Genomic DNA, 21561 nt, shown 5'->3' on the forward strand with positions numbered 1-21561 from the left:
AGGTATGTGTTGGGCCACAGCAAGCACATGTTCAGCTTCACTTGGCACATTTGAGAGCTAAAATTGCCAACTGCATACAAATATAAGGTTTATTGCTGTACAGCTGTCTGTTTGGCTGCCTGACTGGAGCTGTGGTAAGATGAAAGGAACAGAAGAGTTGCAAGAGTAGAAGAAAAGAGGAGAGAAACGGCCTGAGGGTGTCAGCAAGCAAAGCTTTATTATAGTAGAGCTAAGGGACTAAGGATGCATATAGAAAACACAGTTGCTGGCCTGAGGAAATTAAGACAAAAGAGAGATTGTGCATAAGGACTACAGGCAGCTAGAATCATGAGTGTTTTAGTCATGCACAGTTCCTTTTAATTACAGTTTCAGTTTGAACTATCTTTCAATAATTAGATATACAACAGACTTTAATTTCTGTACACACAGAGACCTAAGTACAGTGAAAGTGGGTTTAATTTTATGATGAAAAAGGGGAGTGAAGGGGGTCAAGATATATAGAGGACTTTTTAAGGGTCAGGGACCTTATTAACGACTTTTTAAGAAATTACCTGCCTCCTCTTCAGTCAGATTGTGCTGCTGGGTGGACGGACAAAAGTGAAGAGGAGATGACAGTGGGAAGATCCTGGCTGGTTGCTGATGGAGCAGGCAGCATGTGCAAGGAACAAAATCCTGCAGACTCCAATGTAAAGCAAAAGACATGACGGCAGGGAGATATAATCTCAAGGCATGCTGAGATTTCAGAGTCTTTGCAAAGATACAAGCTTGCTCTGTGCTTCTTTTTGTTATGCATTCTTGTAAAATAATCTAATTTTCCATTCATAATCTGATTTGAATCAAGAACACAGATTTCCATTGCCAATCAACTGCATGCAGGTTAACACCACTGACTGTTGTCTTTTTTTGCCTGATTATTTCTCTCCACACAAGCATCAGGAACTTTTAGGTCATACTGTATCTCAAATTACCCTGGGGACAGAAAACAAAGGTGTCAAGTTTATCTGTCCTTAAAACAACTTCACTATGAAGTGACATCAGAAAGTTACTCTGAACTGGGATGTCTGCAGGAGAGATTGAGAACGAGGCATCGGGTCTCCTGAGGCAAGAAATTCAAGCAAGTACAGGAGGATAGAGGAACTGTGGTGTGTACACACAGACACACGTATGTTCAGTGACTCAAGTCTGGAATCTCTTTCTCTCACACTGTGCTGGAAGGAGCTTGGTTTTTGCCAAGACTCAGACAGAAACAGCATTAACATTAAGCTTTCTGGACAGCCTCTCCACCTCACTGATGCTGGCACAGTCAATGCTGAAAAAGGAAAAGCTGTGAGCAGAGGCAAAGCAGGGCAGAAAATATTCTCTGCTTTCAACAGGTCTTTGAGGTTTCTAAAGCTGCATTTGTGAAGTGAATGGAAGGGCAGTGCCAGGCTTCAGGAAATAAAGAAACCTTTAACTTCTCTTCAGCACAGATATGGAGGAAGCCCAGGGATTGACAGCCTTGTCCTCTTCCAGGGATGGCACTCAAGTCAAAATCAGGAGGCACTGGGATCTGAAGAACTGTTCTTAACACAGCTTCTCCTTGGGCACTATGTGCATTGGGAGAATGAAAGTAAGGATCATCATTTCCTGATCACTCAATAAACAATCCAGCAAAGCCATTTGATTGAGGAGACATGTCCTAACTTGGAGGTCATAGAGATAACAATGAGGACAAACAGAAAAACAACTCAAACTAGCAATTTTCTGTCTCCTGCATCAGTTTCCTGGGCGTCTGAAGTCATATTGACTCAGCCTGATGACAGAAACAAGGTTTCTTCCTCCCAGATCTCCAGAGTCCACTAAAATATAAAGGAAAGCAAGCTGCATCTCTGGCCCTGACCACACTATGACAAAGCTGTCAGAACAGCTCTGACAGTATCACACATGCAGCAATGTCTGGTGAAAAAGCCACAGAAGAGCCACTGTTCTTCCACACCCCTCTGGAGAGAACTGTACTGGAAACTAGAGCCAGAAGGAATTTTCTTCTGTGAATTTCACTGATTTCATGCTTAAAAGCAGTGAACTGGAATAAACAAGACCTCCAACAAAGTGTCCCTGCTTTGTCTGTTCTGGAGAGGGTGCTTTGCAATGGCAAATTCCAGTAACATGGAGAGGTAAATTTGGGGGTTAAATCTAACACTTTGCTCACTGGAAAGGCCTTGGTGGTAGGGGAAGTGACTCTGGTTTTTGTACTTTACTTGCAGTAAAGTACAAATGTTAAGCACACTCTGCTTATTTTGGCTGACATGGTGAAAACTCGTACTTATGATTTACTGCTGGCTTTATTACCTGACCATACAGAACAGACCTCGTGAAGGTCAACCAACATCTAACAACACTGCAAGGAGCTGGGGATGTGAAGGAAAAGTGAAAGAAAAGAGCACAAGTCAGTGCTTGGGTAGATAGTGCCCAGGGAGCACTTTCTGGAAATCTCTGGGGACCACTTGAAAACAAATGGGTGACTTCAACAGTGCTGGACTGGCAGAGGGATCTCGATGTAGCAGACACCAGAGGCTTTTAACTACTGTCCTGAATAATCATCTTTTCAGTAATATCTATTTACAAATCAGGTATTCCTGAGTTTTCATTTTTAGGACCTCATATATTCTCTCCTTAATTTTTCACAATTCTGTGATCCTGCTTCTGAGTTATAGAGCTGGTCTGTGAAGTCTGACAAGTTGCTCTTTTGTTGCATCCTGCCTTTGAAAAGTTTTAGTTTTGTTTGAACTATCGGCTTTGTTCTAAACTCTTGGACCATTAGGGAGTATTTATTTTTTCTGGATGTCAGTTTGCTGCAGACCAACATTTACTTTTTCCCAAGGCAACCTCTACACATTTAATGGTCTTGAATATCTGTCCACTGCCTCCACCCCTGCCCTAAAATCTTCATAAGAAGATGAAAACAGTGTTTTCCACACTAAAATAGCCAACCTCACCCTCCAGGATGGATTTTAATTGTCTTTGATTCAAATCCATTCCCTCATTCTACAGGAAAAAAAGCATGGAATTCATAAAGGAAGAAATGTGGGATGGGATGACTCATTTACTTGTGTTATCTTCTGTGTTTCCTTACATCATTTGTGGCATACAGCAGGTAGGGATCTATGTGAGATAACCAGCCTCTGGGTCATGATCTCTTTCTGCAAATTCCCTTAAGAATCCAAATCACATATGAAAAGAATCCCTTTGCCAATTTAAGATAAAACTGGCTTTCCCAAAGGCTAGTTGAGATATAAGCAACACCAAGAAGAGGTCAAATTGTTCTGAGAAATGGAGGTGTTGCACAACCACCCTGGTAGCTTCTTGATTGTCACCTCACACAAATGCATGCACAAACACTTTAATTTGATTCTGCTTTGTACACTGTTAGTGCCCTGTGCTAATGCCCCAATGTTTTGCTAGTGTAGAATTGCATTTTATGGAAATGGTATGCTCTGGTTCACCCCTGGAAAGTGTATGGTTTATCCTAAGTCTGTAACCTCCCTGCAGTATCGTGTATCTGTAACTCCATTGGCTGGAGAATCTTACTGGGCCTACTTCGAAACTCCCTGTTAAAAATGCAGGGAGAAGTGGGCTCGCCCTCTTTGCTCGGGAGGTCTCCGGAGGCTCCCCTTCCCTCCTCCCCATCCCTCTCTCCCCTTCCCTCCTCCCTTTCCCTCTCTCCCCTTCCCTTCCCCCTCTCCCTCAGTGACCATGCTGCCTTCCCGGGGTCGAACTCCAAATAAATCCTCATCTCATCAGCACCTCACCAGCCCTCTAGAGTCTCATTGCCTGCCAGCACCTGAACACCTACGAACCTAAGAGCCCGGGGGGCTCCCGGGGAACCCTCCCCGGGGACCCCCCCTAAAATCAAAATTACAACATGCTAGGACACAGTAGGTAGAAGAAATCAGCTGCTTACTCATATCACAAAATCATTCAGCATTGAGGAATGCAAGTTATGAAACACATCTGCAAAAGAACCAATCTCCCCATCTCTGCATTGGAGTCAATAAGAGATACAAGCAAGAGAAACTTAGTTTCAATACGTTTTTAAATTCAATCAAGAAGGTTTGGTGAATTAAAGGGAAAAAAAAAGTAAAAGCAGTAATTAAAAATTAAATGTAAGAACATTTATAATGGAGTGAAAATCAAGCAGCAATTGGGGTTTTCCTGTTTACCAGGGGACATACCAGAGGACTTCTTCATACCAGTTCATGCAAGTCACCTAAGTCTACCTCTGCAAATCCAGCTGTGGTTATGCTGGGAATCCTAAAGAATAAGTAGATAGAACTCTTTTCTCTCTCTCTCTTTTTTTTTTTTTTTTTTTTAATGAGCAGAAACTATAGGGCATCTTAAAAAACCTGGGGTCCTAACCAGAAACAGGTCACAGGATTACTTCAGCTGAAAGGGACCTCAGGAGCTTTCTAGTCCTGCTCAAAGCAGCATCAGCTATGGGATCAGACTGGGCTGCTCAGAGCTATATTAAGTCAGGTTTTCAAAGCCTTCAGGGTTGGAGATGATGTGATCTCCCCAGGAAACATTTTGCATCTTTGACTGTCCTCATGGTGAAAAAGGATTTCTGTAAGGTAAGAAAAGTAGCAGGCTGGGAATGAAGTACTGACTGATGCTCCAGGCAATTTACTGCTAGCTCAGGCATGATGCTATCATTACTCAATAGCACAGAGGAAGTTTTACAAGAAGCTTTTCCTTAGAACTCTCAAGATCATCCTGGTTATGTCCCATCTGATGGTCATAACCAGGCAAATGCAGACAACCAGCACTGTGTTTGCTCCCTTGAGCCCCGCCCTTTTCCTGTTCTCTATCTGCCCTGCTTTGAAGCAGAGGAGATCAGAGCAGCTTAGTTCCAGGTCAGATGAATGTGTGTAGAGGGTTCAATTCATTTTGTCAGTGAGACCCAGAGCAGCCACAGCCTTCTCTAATCATGACTCTGATTTCCAGGGAGATGGGAACCCCCTGCTACCCAGGAATGCTTAATTGCAGATAGAAAGAAGAACATAGCCAACTAAGAAGCTAAGACCATCTCCTTTCATTGATCATCCCCTTCCAATGAAGGACAGGAAACCCAAAAAAAAAAAAAAAAAAAAAAAGGACCCAATGTCAAATTCAAGGACTGTTGTATATTGTAGCTTTTCTGCACATAGGCAGATGTGAGTCAGCTATGTGAGCTTGGAGGAGCTAAAAACATGACATCTGTCTGTATAGAAGCAACTATGCCAAAGTTTTGCTTTCACATTTTGCTCCAATCCCTGCCCCACAGATCAGAGGCTGCATAAAACACTTCAACCTGAGAGCTGAAGCATTCAGGCACGAAAAGCAACTGAAGGGGAGTCTTTCATGTTCTGGCTGAAAGTAGCTAAAAAAGGCACAGCTGTTTTGTGATTTGAGTCTCACGAACTTTTTATGGTTAAAACCACCTTCTGAGTTAGACATGGATTAATGAAGAATTTTGGAACCATTAATTACATTTTCTTTTATTCAATTTAAAAATGGGGCTATGATTTACTAGTGAGTCAAAGACCAGGATACTTTTTTAAAAAAAGTGTAAGCAAACCTGAAAATCCAAATTTTAAAGGCAGCCTCCATCATGGAATCACACTACCCATCACTTTAAATATTTAGTATGCTTGCCCTGCTCAAGACACACTTTTAGCAGTGTCATTTATTATGTCAAACACAGTTTCTCAGATGAACTTCTACAAAGTACAATTGTCTCACTTGTACTCTTCACCTATTATCCCTCTTTTCTAGTCCTAGATCCAGTATTTAAAGCAATTAATAGAAAATATTTCCCTTTATTTGAAATACAGCTCTTACTTTCAGGCTGGGTAGTGATGGGGGACAGAGAGAGGCTGTTTTTAGGCACTAGTGTGACTTGGGAGCTGCGAGGCGGCAAAGGGGCTGCCAGCAGCCCACAGCTCTGAAACACCTGGTGTGATTAAACCTTCTTCTCACAGCCAGCTCACAGTTTATTCATGGCAGAAAGCAGTTTAAAATTCACGAGCTTCAGACTAGTGAGCTAGACAGAACTCCATCATTCCTCCGGAGCACATTAACACCTGCTGACTTGATTGTACCAATTTCACAGCTGTGATCAAAAAAAAGAGGGTATGGAGATTGTTTGGAAAAAGTGAGGATTGCCTTCCATTTACAGCAGAAGGCAGGAAAAAAATCAGTTATAGCAAAAAATGAGATGGTTTTGCGTTTACAGTAGAGTTACCTTAAAGCCCTGTAGAGGATTTATTTTATTGTGCTATAAACAGTGTTTCTTTATGAGATGAAGGGTTGGAACATTCAAAAAGGCTTACATTGAATCCATTCAAGCTCCTTGCATGGTAAGCCGCAAGTGGGATAAAAAAGGCAGAGAGTTAGGGAAAAAAAATTGGACAGTTCACAGGTGAAAGGGAAAGGAAGAGGAAGGAAGGCAGGAGTCAGTGAGAAAAATGGCTCAGCTGTGCAGTTTCTAAAAGTGAGGATGGATGATTTCACTGACACAGAAAGTGGGAGGAAGCTTGGGAGAGGAACAGTTTGCAGTGCACTGTGGAGAGAACAGGAGTCTACTACTAGTAGGAGGCAGACATAAACAGATCACAATGATTACACAGGCTGGAGATAATTCTTTGACAAAGACCTGGATCTATCTGCCAAGAATGTACATGTTACCCCTCCTTTCCACTTGTAACTGGACCTGGAGAAAGCATTATTGTCTATGGCACATGTTTCCCTATAGGTCGGTTTAGAAAAAGGGTTTAGACAATGCTTAAATATTTTAAAATTTGATCAATAATTCCTACCTTGCCTTCTGGAAGATGTTTCAGAAAGGAGACCACAGCTATTTTACACAGTACCAGGCTGCACAGTCTCATTTCCATGAGTGATGCAGAAAAGCATACCCTCAGCACAAGCTTTTCCGCCATAATGCAGGCAGCACTTAAAGCTTTTTGGATGATAGTTATGTTTAACAACTGAAGAAATGGGATCAGACTGTCCAATCACTGTGGTGACTTTTTTCTTAAATAAAATTTTTATCTTGGTAAATATATGGCATCTGTCAAAACAGGTTTATTTTCCTTCAGTGTGCCCTGCTTTACAGAACATGACGGCCAAGTGGAACAAAGGAAAATCTGTGCCAAAAAACTGAGGTTCGAAAGAAACAGAGAGGTGCTAAATGACTTTCTACACACAGCAGAACAGGCAGGCTGTGGTCTTTCCTGGAGAGGTCACTGCCCTCCTGCAGGAGTGAAGTGATTGTCAGGGAACAGGCAAAACTCCCTCTTAGTTCAGGACTCTGAAGGTTCAGAGGCTTTTTTGCACAACTAGTCCCACTATCCTCACTACAGTTAAATTCCACTCCTAAAGCTTCTCCATAAAGCAGTGGTGTTGGTTGGTGTAAGAGGCTGAGATACTGACAACAGCTGAAGCTGTTGAGCTGCTTCTACCAGTCTGCTAACCTAGAAAACACATGCCTAGCACAGGCCCAGACTGCTCCATGTCCTGCTTCAACCAGCTCTCCTTTCATGAAGAAGTAAGAGTGGTTTCTTCTGTGCTGCCTCCTACTTTTGGGAATCGCTCCTCCCTAGACCTCTGGACTAAAACTGATGGACATGAAGAAATGTGGCTGTTGCTGACTGAGCAAAAACTGTACTTTGTTGCTGCTGAAAAAAACATTTCTTGTGGTGTATCTCCCTGCCTGCCACATTAGAGCTGGGCCTTGCAGGTGGTGCTTTGGCTGCACCACTGTCTAGGTCTGGAAAAATGGGACTCTGCTGTGTACAGGTGGATGTAACACTGTCTGCTCTCTCTGGAACAAAGACTGGGGTCACAGAAGGGTTCCTTGGGTGTACCTCTGCTCATGTTCAGGTGAGGTGTGCATCGAGGATGACCATGGTACCCTCACCTAAATAGGACTCTCCTACTGACAGGACACATGGTATGGATGACATCGTTGCCTATTCTGCTCTTCTGCTGTGGCACACCAAGGTTTCTGTGTTTTTCTGAATTCTGACTCTCCAAAGCATCTTTAAATATCTCAGAGAAGCAACACACAGGTTGCTATGAACACATCCTCTATGCATAAGGATAGCAGCTAAAAACCAAAAATTGCAGTGAACTTACTATACCAAGACATGTTCCTTCCCCCTTTGAGAAGTGTATGTTATCTCTATTTCATAGAGCTTGATTTGCTGATGGAGCATTTTAGTCCCCACATTCAATAAGCAGCCAGTAACCTTTCCCTGTTAAGAGCTGAGTGTGCAGCACAGAGAAGACAAAGTGGGAGCCCACATCACTTGAAAATCAGAACAAATTCAATTAACCATCAAGCACAATTTAAGGCTCATCATTAATAAATCAAACACATTAAATAAATGCATCACCCAACACTCTCTGTAGATGCTGTAGTCTGTTCTGGAGCCAATTTACATTAATTATACTGGGCTATACTTGCTTCCCTTAACTGCAAGGCAGGAACTCATCTACCTTTGGAGACATCAGAAGGAACTATAGAAATAGTAACACCTGGGCAATTCAGAACTGGGGAAATGTCATATTGTGGTGGAACAGATGGAACGTATATTTAAAGACACAGGATTTTGAGGAGACAGAATATAGTACTACTGCTCTTTTCTAGGTTGATTTTTTTAAAGATAACAACATCTGAGCAGACAGCCTTATCATCTCAGCTGCTGTTAATCTTTTTAATGTCAGGAACAAGCTATAAATCACCTTTGGGGACCCCTTTCTTTTAAATCAGTTCTTTACATGCTTCACAGAAAAAAGTGATGAAAGTAACATACACTTGTGTAATGAGACCTCTGAACAGACCACAGTATGGTGCTGCCTGCTGGGGTTAGGCTTTGCTAGACCAGGTACTTTTTACTGCCATCACTACTTCTTTTACTGAGTATTTTTCTCCTTTCTATCAGAGAAACTCAATAATTTGCTCTATTTGGTTTTCCTCACAACCCTCTGAGCTGCTTCTCATATTTGAGGTAACTAACTATGGGGGATCAGACAAAAGAGAACCTGTAATTTGCAGTTCTAGGCTTCTCCTTCAGGCATAAAACCCCCATTCAGACTCTGGATGCTTTGGCCCATTCTCAATACTAAATAAAATAATTTCTGCAGAAGCAGATCTTCAGGATTGGCTCTCCTTCCTACACTATCAGACTGCAGGTGCCATAAAAATACAGAGTGGCTGAAGGACAGCCAGGTAAACCCCCAAAATTATCCAGTTACATTACAGCTGCCTTCTTCATGACTTTTTACCTAAAGGAGTATTAGCCAAGTGTGGTGTGTGCAACACAGGATGTGAGTGAGTGTGAATCTGGTGGCTTGTGAGGTGTTTTGGTACCCAGGAACATCAGAGAGGTGCACATACCACTGTGGAGGGCTGGGAAAGGCCAGTGCAGCCCTGGTGCAGTGGCATACAAATACAAAATTACAGTGATACAAAATGCCAAGTCATTTAGTGAACCTCATGCTATGTTATTCCCATGCTCATGCTCTGCTCCTGGGATTTGCTGACTGGAACCTCCCTTTCCTCAGTTTCACCCCCTCGCACATTTCCTTCTGCCTGGATCTCTCTGCTGAAATCCAGTGATTGCTTTGTTCCAGTTTGTCTGAATGACTTTACTCTTTACCCAAGCCGTCTCAGGCACCTCTTTCTTTCTGCCCCTCTACTTCTCTTCCAACTAATCTGCAATAATATGCCTGTCGGAACTGGTTTTCTGCCCTCATCTTTGCAGCTCTGTCTGCAGACAGCCCTACTAGCCTTAATGTGATGCAGCTGTTCACTCTCTCATCCCTTCCAAAAAGAGCCTGGAAATATCCTACAGGAAGGATGCTACCATAAATCTATGTATACCATTTCTCTTATGAATGGAAAGAGTAATAAGAGATGAAAAAATGCTTAAATAAATTCCTCCCAAGCTCCATGAGACTTCCGAGTGGTGGGCTGCACTTCTGTCTTCATGAAGAAAATCAATAACAGTGCTGCACTCTGGCTTCCACCCCGCCCTACCCTCTGCACAGTGCACAGACTGTGTTCAAGGAAATGAGTGCTCCCAGAGGAGCGAAATGGCTTTCTGCACTTAAGGTAATGATGTCAGTTGAGGTCGCCATGCAAACAGTTATGGATATGAAAATCTGCAGTTCTCTCAACAGAGCTGGAACCTGGGGACCTAGCTTAAGAGTTAGAGCTTTTTTATAAAATGTTTCCCTAATTCACCTACAGAGCGTCTTCCCAGAAACAACAGCTGCTGTACCTAATTAGCATTAATCACCTTGTTACAGAAGAGCAACTGGGAATAGTACAGTACTTGAAATACTGACAAAATGATACACTAATGGCATTGATCTGTCCGATCTACTTCAGCTTCCCCTTTATTATTCTGTTTTCTGTATGAAAAGCTTCAAAAGTCACAAGTTTTGGAGCAGACTGAGAAGTGATGATGCAGAAAAGGAGCCACAGATGGGGGCAGATACAGAGCCTTTCAGCCTACACAAGATGCTTGCTGCCAGCTCTGTGATTGCACTTCCCAGTTCCACATCTTAACCTAAGGCAACAGTAATTCTGGAAGAGGATCTCTGAGCACAGCATCCTTTTGGGTAGCACAGGGATAGGCTGCTCTGCTGCACGCTTTGTGCCTCCTTGATGAAGAGGTTTAAGACAAGCTCTGAACACACACCCTACCCCAGGAGAAGGGGTGAAAGATTGAAAGATCAGTCTCAGAAGCCACTTGGGACAGTCTGTTGTTTACTGGGATCAGAGACCTTCTGTAAAGTTTCAGCCAGAAACGCACCAATTTTCTGAAGTTGAACCCTGAGGACTTCGTAGCTCTGACTGATACTCATGGTACTATTCCTCCCTGATCTCACATCAATTCAGTATCTGCCATGAATACACCGCAGCAGACTGGAAAGCAGGAGCTAACAACCCAGACATATCATCAGCCTCTGTCCCCTGATGGATTACGTCCTCTGTTCACCTCAATCTCCACCCAGATGGGGCTCAGTCATGAATTAGTTTTGTCCAAGTAAGACACACCAGGGAACACCATTCTCCATGTCATTGCGATGATGTTTTTGCTGCTGTTTAACTCTACCAGTTCTGCTTGGTCTAAGTGAACAGCATTCCAGTAACTTCCTTGAGGTGTGACTCAGTTTCTCTAGCTTAGACACTCAGTTTTCACATACATTTATGGCCCCTTTGAGGAACCTTCCAAAAACACTGCTTTTTTCCCTATCTAGTCCAAGGAGAGGAGATTGCATCTAAGGCCACAGGCACCTTGGAGGGCTGAAGGCTGCTGTGAGTGTCTCTGCCTCTCTCCCACATGCTCATCTGCAGACGGACATGCAGGACATTTACTGCTAGCCTCCCAGTGTGGTGGATGTGCTGATGAAGATGCCTCTGCCACAATCCCTCACCCCACTTGTTGCTTGTTTTAAAGCACTCCAACAAATTTCCACATTACCCATTCTGTTTTAACACAAACTAATGTCATGACTGCTAGAAAAGAGAGACACAAACTGTCTGTGTAGGGATTTCATACCAGAGAAGGGAAATTAAAAATGCAAAATCGAAAAGCAGATGGCATAAGCTTCATTAAAATAATATCTCATCTCCTGGGCTAGGAGGATCTGTTGCCTTCCAATGGATGTGGTGCCTTGAGATTTACACTTGGGGATTATTCTGTTCCTCTCTCTCTCCTTATCATAACTCTCCTCTGTTTTCAAAAGACTTGTGGTATGTGCTCCATCTGGATATGGCTCCTAATAAGGATGTGCTGGAGACATCTCCTAAGCACTAATGTACACCCAGCCCCCAACATATGCTGTCAGGAGTCTCCTTATCAATGATATGAAAGAAAGAAAGAAGCAAGGCTGAACATTGTCGCTCTGGATAGAAAGACAAGTGGGAGTGCTAGAAAAGTGACAAATACATAATTAAAATGAATACAGTATCAATTACAAGCCTAAAATTATGAACTGTGTGAACTGGGAGATCTTATTTCCCCTTGGTGTGAGGTCCCTTTTTTTGATGTGGCCCTAGCATCAAGCACTGCTCTATTTATGAACCAGATGCAACCTTTAGGAAGTCACTAGAAATACAAGACACCTGTGAAGTTTTTCCTATATCTTGACCCCCCTCAAGCAAACATGTAGCCAAATGTATTTATTTAGAGGGCAAGAAACAATCAAGGTAAAGACCACTCCAGCAGCGGGATAAATCTGTGTGCAGTATGTGCAGTTTTCACACTTTCTGTCACACTTCAATCACTGCAGTGTCTGGAAGCAAAAGTTGTATTTATCCTGGGTTGGTATTTAATTGAGCTCACTTAAACTAAGCTTCCAGCAAGCACGTATGACAGATTCATACATAAATCTTTGCAAACTGAAAAATGACATTTATCAACCTTCCATCAGAACATTTGACATTTGAACAATTGATTCTGATTTAACAATGAAAAATGCCACCATCCATATGGAAAACTTACAACAGGATTAAGCCTCTACCATCCCCAACAATGGCTCTGCCAGTTAAGCTCTTAAACGTTTATGTACCACTTTAACTTTTTCTAGTCTTGAAGAGTTTAAAAATAACCCTGATAAACAACCCAAGTTTAATGCAGAAGGGACCAAAAAAAAAAAAAAAAAAAAAAAAAAAAAAAAAAAAAAAAAAAAAAAATTATATATATATATATATATCCCAAACCTAATCAGAGGAATGGGGGCCAGAGCTGGGAGATGCAGTGATTAAGCTTCTAGAAAACTGCAGAGGCTGGGGAGATTTTCAGAGTAAGAGCAGCAGGAGCTGGTGTGGATTAAAGGCACATTGCACTGGCTACAGACAATAGGGTTAGTCTCATTTTGCCTCAGATTACCTAGAGTTTATCTGGGTATGGCTATGAGTAGAGAGCTGATCCATGTGCCACTAGGTACATGTTCACTTCACTAAAGAGGAAATCTCTTTCCACAGAGATATGTTGGAGCAGATTTCTCTCTGGAGACAAGGCGGGAAGATGCTTGTCAGCCTTGCAGGGCAATTCCTCTTCACCAGATAGGTTTCATCCATTATTATCCTCATAAGCATACTGTGGTCAGCACTGAGTTGACTTGGCGGAAACACCAGCAGGAAAGGAGGCCCTGGCAACAATGTGCCTCACTACAAAAATTGTTCAAAGGCTTTCAGTCCCTCTCTTTGACTCCCGATGTTATTCAGCACACGGCTAAATGAAAGAGAATGTTTCCTGTGTGGAAAAGCACAAGTTCTGGTAGAAAGGCTAATCATTCTCCTCTATCTGATTCCTGGAAAAAAGCTGCTAAGTTCTGCAGAAGTGTGACTGTGGCCTATCTTCATGTATTGGTCCATTTCAAAAATCAGTAATCTTCCAATCAACTGAAGTAATCATCCCCAGTTGATAAATTCCAGCCTACAGAATATGGAGTTTCTCCTGTCTTATTTTTCTCATTTCTATTATTCCAGTTTTCATGGTTTTATTCCCTCTATGCCATTCCTGAATCTTTATTGTACTTATTCTTCTCAAATACGCTCTACTAAATTTTCTTTGCTGACTCCTGCTTTTTATGTAAAAGTCATTAATGAACATATACATGTTCATTAATATGACTGTTGGAGAATTTCACTAGTAATGTCCTTTCTTCTGATACTTTCTCCCTCAACACTACCTGATATGTTTTCACTTCCCAAGTTTCTCATTCTACCAGCTTTATTCATAATACTGAGATTGGTTAAGGACCTACCTCAAATTACTTTTCCATTTAATTTGTTTACCCTGAATCCAAATCTATTTTCAATGATCTGATCTCCTAGAATGGTCTCATGACTTAACAAAGCCAAGTCTAAAAAAGCACCATTTCCTGTCACATTAGTGAATCTCAGAAGGATATTTTTTATTGCCTAGAAAGTCAAAAATATTGCAGACTTACCAATAATAGCATCAATTGCTCTCTAACCTGTTTCCTGGTGTTAAATTACCCAAAACAACTTCTGCAGTAGTAATTATCTGTCTAGTAACATTAAACTTGGCAGTGAAAAAGGGTTCTGGTGGCATATGGCATGCTGGCAGTAATAATCTCTAACCAAACTATGAATTGTGTTGTCATTAACCCACACTGCTGCTCCCTCCCTTTTCCTGAAAAGCAGCCACTGGTCTTAGAGTATTCATAACCACCCTCAATCAGCTTCAACAGCATCCTCTCAGCATCATTTGTTCTGATGTGAAGGACAGACAGGGGATTCCTTCCTGCTCCTACTGGGAAATTTTCCACACATTGATTCCCATTTTTTAGCAAAAAGCACACTGTTCTTTAACTTGTCTGTCATCAGGTTCTTGAAGCTGTTGTGTGGCTAAATAGCTGCTCAGGTTTTGGAGGCAGGACAGGCACCAGATTGCTCTTGTAAGCATTAGCCTTGAAAGGAAGCAGCATCTTGTGGTAACAGGATGATTCTGCTTCCAGAATTAAAAAATATTGCTCAGAAATAGCGTGAGTATTTGTGTGGGAACCTTGTGTGGAACCTACAAGTCCTCCATCTCACAGTAATGCAGCTCTGTCTTTTCTGGTAGTGTATCAACTCTCTGATCCTTTCCCTTTTGTTGCAACTATTCTTTCTTCTCTTCTTTTTACAGTCCCTCCATATTATCTTCATTCTTTATCTGGCCAAGCCTTGATGTCAGCTTAATAAAAAATCTGTAGGTTTAAAAGAACTATGCCTTGCTTTTAAGGCATTGCTTCCTTTCTTTACCACATCCATGGATACAGGGGTTTCACAAGTTTGTAGGTCAGTTCCCTGAATCACAGCAGCAGAATCACAATGATAAAACTGCTCTGTGAGTTGCTTTAGCCTTGCTGGCATGCTCAGCCACATGCATGGAGATCTGCCTGTGATCATGTCTTTCAGGCCTTGGATTAAGCCTTTTCACTCTCCACCAGCAAAGACTCACCTAATTTCACTTGAAGTGGGGATGGCTTATAGTTCATGGCTACAGTCTCTCCCTCTCTCGTATCACAATCTCTGTCCGAAATAGCTGCAGCTGTTGGATCCTGTCAAGAAAGAACAGAAACAAAACAGAATGGTTTAGCTGATAGTTCTTCACCGCTTCTCTGAGAGGCTATTACACAACTCCACCCCCTTCCCAATCAGAAGGAACAGAGAACATGCCGGTGTTTAGAATGCTGGAACCCAAGGGCAAAACACAGAACTTTGGAAGCGCATTTACTGCATTAAAGTACCTCTAGAAATGACAAATTTCAACCTCAGGCTTATATGATAGATGATACTGGAAATATGATGTGGATGTTGGGTCACTAGTTCAAATTCAGCCTGGGCTGGCAGTAGTCCCAAATAATTTTCACAGGATGACTCCTTGCGTGTTGTATGAAACATATTTACAGTTTCAAATAAATTCCAAGTGGACTACTCAACCTTAAAACTAAAAAGTTTGGTGTGTGAAAGTCCAGCTTGGAAGGAATGAGAACTACATGGGTAGGATAATTCAATTTCTGGTCCCTCTTGAGACTATTTAATGGCTGACAGAAAAGTTCTGTCAGCACAGTACCTTTCACCATCACTAAAATTTCCCCCCTGGCAAATCAATCTCCCCAAATACATTCTCCTCCTGCCTACTGGCAGACAACATGTATTGAACTCTACGGTAGAACACATCGAAGAACTGGAGAGAGAAACAAACTACCAACTCAGAGTTCTGGTGATAAAAATAACTGAAGTCCTTTCACAGCAAACTGCAAACCTGTTGGAACTCTCTCCACTTAGCACCACAGTGGAAATTAAAACTGGTTTTCAAACATTTTCTCACTCCCACCTAGAAGACAGAAATTAAATTGAACATGCACATACATATGTGTATGTAAATTTGGGTATATCATAAGTACAGTTGCATAGGCAAACCAAACATTCAGCATTAGATTCAATAGATAAACAAATCATCACTTGTAAAAAATGGAACAAGGCATCATAAATTAAATAGTACAATACTGTTCCAAACTGGTGAATTGATATTGTCTCTCTCTCAGTTTCTGGAGTTTTTATTTTGTACACAATTTCATGTAAAATGCAATTCATCACTTGGCACTGACACCCGTATGCAAAGCAGAGTCACTGAGTTTCAATGCAAGTTAATACCACTCTTCATTATCAGTAAAAAAAAAATCACTTATTGAGCCACTCTTCTACCTGCCTTTGTCCTGCAGTGCACATTAGCTCTTTTTAATACACTGGACTTAGGAGATAAAATGTGATTTTTGAATAAGGCTCTAGCTTGGTGGAAACTGGTTAAATAACATATGTAGGATTATAACATTTTATGAAAATCCTGCTCATTACCCAGTAGACTTTGACAGTACTTAAAATGGATGGAACTTACAAGACCTCATATTCAAGGACAATGATGAACAAAAGGCAATTTCTTCTGCTTTCCTCTACTGCAGTCACTGCTGCATTCTTCCTCTAACATAGCAGTTTCGTGACTAGTTAAAAAGGTAAGAGCAGGCTGCAAACCAAAAAACAGTCTCTAGGAGAACACTTAGGCTTAAATCATAGCTCAGTTCATGTGGTATCCTTGGAACATGAATCTGCTCTCAAACATGCCCAGATGGAGAGAATAGATCAGAATCCAAGCTGCACAAAAGAATCATCATGGTGTGGCCTCTCACCCTTCAGGGGAAGGGCACCCCAATATTTATACCTGCTTGTGGACAAAAGGAATGTTGAAAGTCAGAGGGCCCACAAAACCTTATGAAGTTCTGTTAGTAAATTACACACTTGTCATGGAAATTGGTACATTAGTTATTGGCCTCCTATTAAGCACCCAGCAGTGGGTTTAGGATAAAAGAGGGAGGTGAAAAGGAAGGGAGAAGGAGAAAAATTAAAGAGGGGAAGAAAGAAGGAAAGAAAGAACGCAAGAAGACAGGAAGGAAGGCAGGAAGGAAAGGCAGGAAAGGCAGGAAAGGCAAGGAAAGGCAAGGAAGGAAGGGAAGGCAGGGAAGGCAGGGAAGGAAGGGAGGAAGGGAAGGAGGAAGGGAGGGAGGACAGGAGGGAGGGAAGGAGGAAGGGAGGGAGGGAGGAAGGGAGGGAGGGAGGAAGGGAGGGAGAAAGGGAGGGAGGACAAGAGGGAGGGAGGGAGGAAGGGCGGAAGGAAGGGCGGAAGGAAGGGCGGAAGGAAGGGCGGAAGGAAAGGCAGAAGGAAGGGCGGAAGGAAGGGCGGAAGGGTGGAAGGAAGGGCGGAAGGAAGGGCGGAAGGAAGGGCGAAAGGAAGGGAGGGCGGAAGGAAGGGCGGAAGGGTGGAAGGAAGGAAGGAAGGAAGGAAGGAAGGGCGGAAGGAAGGAAGGAAGGGCGGAAGGGTGGAAGGAAGGGCGGAAGGAAGGGCGGAAGGAAGGGCGAAAGGAAGGAAGGGCGGAAGGAAGGGCGGAAGGGTGGAAGGAAGGAAGGAAGGAAGGAAGGAAGGAAGGAAGGAAGGAAGGAAGGAAGGAAGGAAGGAAGGAAGGAAGGAAGGAAGGAAGGAAGGAAGGAAGGAAGGAAGGAAGGAAGGAAGGAAGGAAGGAAGGAAGGAAGGAAGGAAGGAAGGAAGGAAGGAAGGAAGGAAGGAAGGAAGGAAGGAAGGAAGGGTGGAAGGAAGGGCGGAAGGAAGGGTGGAAGGGTGGAAGGAAGGAAGGAAGGAAGGAAGGAAGGAAGGAAGGAAGGAAGGAAGGAAGGAAGGAAGGAAGGAAGGAAGGAAGGAAGGAAGGAAAGAAGGGCGGAAGGAAGGGCGGAAGGAAGGGCGGAAGGAAGGGCGGAAGGAAGGAAGGGCGGAAGGAAGGAAGGGCGGAAGGAAGGAAGGGCGGAAGGAAGGGCGGAAGGAAGGGCGGAAGGAAGGGCGGAAGGAAGGGCGGAAGGAAGGAAGGGCGGAAGGGCGGAAGGGCGGAAGGGCGGAAGGGCGGAAGGAAGGGCGGAAGGAAGGGCGGAAGGGCGGAAGGGCGGAAGGGCGGAAGGGCGGAAGGAAGGGCGGAAGGGCGGAAGGAAGGGCGGAAGGAAGGGCGGAAGGAAGGGCGGAAGGGCGGAAGGAAGGGCGGAAGGGCGGAAGGGCGGAAGGGCGGAAGGGCGGAAGGGCGGAAGGAAGGGCGGAAGGGCGGAAGGGCGGAAGGAAGGGCGGAAGGAAGGAAGGGCGGAAGGAAGGGCGGAAGGAAGGGCGGAAGGGCGGAAGGGCGGAAGGAAGGAAGGAAGGAAGGAAGGAAGGAAGGAAGGAAGGAAGGAAGGAAGGAAGGAAGGAAGGAAGGAAGGAAGGAAGGAAGGAAGGAAGGAAGGAAGGAAGGAAGGAAGGAAGGAAGGAAGGAAGGAAGGAAGGAAGGAAGGAAGGAAGGAAGGAAGGAAGGAAGGAAGGAAGGAAGGAAGGAAGGAAGGAAGGAAGGAAGGAAGGAAGGAAGGAAGGAAGGAAAAAAGAAAGGAAGGAAGGAAAAAAGAAAGGAAGGAAGGAAAAAAGAAAGAAGGAAACAGAACGTGTGAGAGAGAGAGAGAGAGAGAGAGAAGGAAGGAAAGAAAGAGAAATCAATCAATCAATCAATCAATTAATCAATCAGTATTCCTGGCTCCCTCACTGATGTAGCTGATGGGGTTTGCAGGGTCCTGGGGTGCACACACACCTGGGCTTTGTGGGTACCTTTTTATAGATGAGTTTCCCTGCACTGCAGGTCAATTACTCCCTCTCTCTGTAATTTAGTTACTGTGGAAATGGGTTGGAGGTTTCACGGTATTTGGTGGTCTCCATATCTTCCCACAGCCCATGCCTGCTTCTTGACCTCATTCCTGCACTTGGGCTGTGTTGTGTTGTGCTTATCTCCAGGAGCCAGGACAAGGATGTTTGTCCAAGGAATGTGCTGCTCTACCTCCATGTGGCTCCTTCTCCAGCCACATTCTGTTCATCCTCCCAGTCTGCTGTTGCTAACAATCCTTGGCTGCTGGTACCAACAAGCCTTGGTTGGCTCCAAAGCCATCCAGCTATCGGTGTTGGAAATACACACATGAGCTCCCTTATCTTTGGGCTTCTTCACATGGGAATAGCTAGATAACACAAAGGACATGTCTGTCTGTCAGAAATACTAGAATCTCTCCAAGAGGGATGTCCAAATGGTGCTAAGTGGCACCATTTGAGTCCAGGTTTCCTGGATGAGTACCTTTTCCCTGCCAATCTGGGAAAAGGCAGGATACAGCCATTTCTAAGGAACATGACTCCAAGATCTGTATGCTGCCTAGTTGCTACTGACCACAATAAGCAAGTTCTTGGAGCTCCAGTCTGCTGGCTGCAGGAAGGCATGGGAGTAGACATATTATGGGAACTGACATGGTGTGATGGCAACATACTGTCTCCTGTGCTGGTGCAGTCCAGCAGAGAGTCCATTGAGCTCAAAGCCAGAAGCCCACAGGGCAGAGAAGGGGTCTGGCCTTGCCTGGACCAGCCCAAGCTCACATTATTAAAATCATGCTAAAACTCTAAACCCAAACCAGTCTTTATGTTTTGTGGCAAACTGATGTGCTGACAGTACCTTTTCCTTTGTAGGTAACCTGACCGTGACATGAGACATCCATTTGCATCAACAGAGGAAGGGGAGAAATGTTCTGAGGTGCCTTTGAAGATTTGAACTCTGAGCCTGGACCAGTGGACTCAGCTGGAGAAATCTCAAAAATAGGCTCCAGATCAAACACGCAGAAAAGGCTTCCCAGGCTCTCCAGAGAAAACTAAGTTGACTTTCAAAGAGTTAGTATTTCCATTCTGTCTAAGACACTCATCTTAAAAGGGCACAAATCTGTCCTTGGAGATGAGTTTCCCTCTCCCAGCTGTCTAGAGAGGAGGCCTGGTAGCTGGTAGAGCTTCTGGCACTGGAGGTAGGAATGATGCAGTCCTAGGAATTCTTCCCAAAAGGTTTGGCATGACACTTTTCAGCCCCAGCAGCACATTACAGCTGCACAGAGGGATCACAAACACCATCACTCTGGATACATGCATGGGCCAGGCCCACTCCCATCAGAGAGTAAAATGGATTTGAGAAGAAACTGAGCTAGGCCAGGGACAGTGTCCCCAGTGCCAGTAGGTATCTATCCCTGTGCCAGGAGTGGCAAGATTGTATTTCCTGTCCATCACTTCACAGACATTCTGCAGCAACTCACAGGACTCCATAGTAACAATGCCCACTGTGAAAACAGCAGCATTCCCACGCCAGCTCGGCTGGAGCTGTCTCTGCACAAACACACTCTGCTTCTGTGCATACTGAATGGATGCAGTCCTCTCTCTACAGCTCAACCGCTCAAAGAAATGTTTACTTGACTGATTAGCCTTTTGCTCGTGAATGCCTAAGAGCACACCGAGATTCAACACAGGCTTTTGCTGTTGGAACTTACTTGGTAATTTTTTGCTTTTTCACAAGCCTCCCTAGACCAATACACTCAGCTCTGCCCCCAGTATCAAAATCTCAGCTACATGGTGTGACTCGTTCCAGGACAGATGATGTTATTTCTTTTTGCTCACTGGGGACAATGCAATGCTCCCAAACAAAAGGCAAGTGCTGAGAAGAGTCTGCAGGGGCTGTAGATGGCTAAAGGTATTTAATGTATTTATGGGATTTTTTTTGTTCCTGAGGATTCTGTTTGTCTTCATTCCTAAGGAAAATATACATTCAATCAGGGCACTGCATGAACATTTGGCTGGGGCCAGAGTTTAATCAAAGTTTTCTCCCCACATACTCACAGCTTAATTGGGCATGCACAATCACAGCATTTGAACAGCAGGGAGTTTTCTTACTAGATTGTTTGTTTCTATAGGCTCGACACAAAGGATCTTGAAAACTGCCCTCCTGCTAGGAGCAGCCATGTCCTACAGTGTATACCATGTGCCATTTCTGAACATCAGAAATTAGTTCCAGCAAACCTTTGTGGAGCAGGAGTGCTGTGAATCATCAGTATGCAGGAGCACCGAGAGAAGGTGAAAACACTTTAAACTGAAATCTAGGGTTTAAGGAAGAAGGCATGCTTAGCAGACTATTTTTTCTCTTTCAAATCACTTTCCAATTTGCAGTACTTGAGAAAGCATCAGCTCAATAGCCTTTTACTCTTATTATCTATCCCTCCCAATAACCCACGCTGACTATGGCGAGGGGGGAATAGCCCCAAATGATGGAGCCAGGTGGTTGGTACAAACTCACCCTGGTATCATCTGGGAAAACACAGCTTTCTTTGCCTTCCTTCACAGTCAACACTTCTGACCCCTTGCAAGCTTAACAAGGACCGCTTTCCACTCTGCAAAACCTCAGAGACCCCAGTGCATGCAGAAGGGAATGGGCACACACGTCTTCTTTGGTCTTCAGCTACACCTCAAAAACATATGTGTAACTTAAGAAGTCTCTATCAGCCCCTTCTTTCTATCCTCAAAATCAGTCATATTTACAGCTCTTATGAAAATATTCTCCACTTTGCTGTCTGTGGGAAATGATCACCAATGCAGCTCTGCTGCTTTA

General features: G+C 43.6%; 1 protein-coding gene across 3 annotated transcripts in view; it reads right to left on the reverse strand.

The window, feature by feature from the left end:
* Nucleotides 1-21561, reverse strand: part of FAM219A (family with sequence similarity 219 member A) — a 95974-nt gene that overhangs the window by 24392 nt on the left and 50021 nt on the right. For all 3 annotated transcript variants that reach the window (XM_063423546.1, XM_063423547.1, XM_063423545.1), the window contains exon 2: nt 15006-15105. In XM_063423546.1, the coding sequence (XP_063279616.1) occupies nt 15006-15105 (100 nt within the window). The remainder of the gene's footprint in view (nt 1-15005; nt 15106-21561) is intronic.

This window comes from Prinia subflava, chromosome Z (genome assembly GCF_021018805.1).
Source record: "Prinia subflava isolate CZ2003 ecotype Zambia chromosome Z, Cam_Psub_1.2, whole genome shotgun sequence".
Taxonomy (NCBI): Eukaryota; Metazoa; Chordata; class Aves; order Passeriformes; family Cisticolidae; genus Prinia; species Prinia subflava.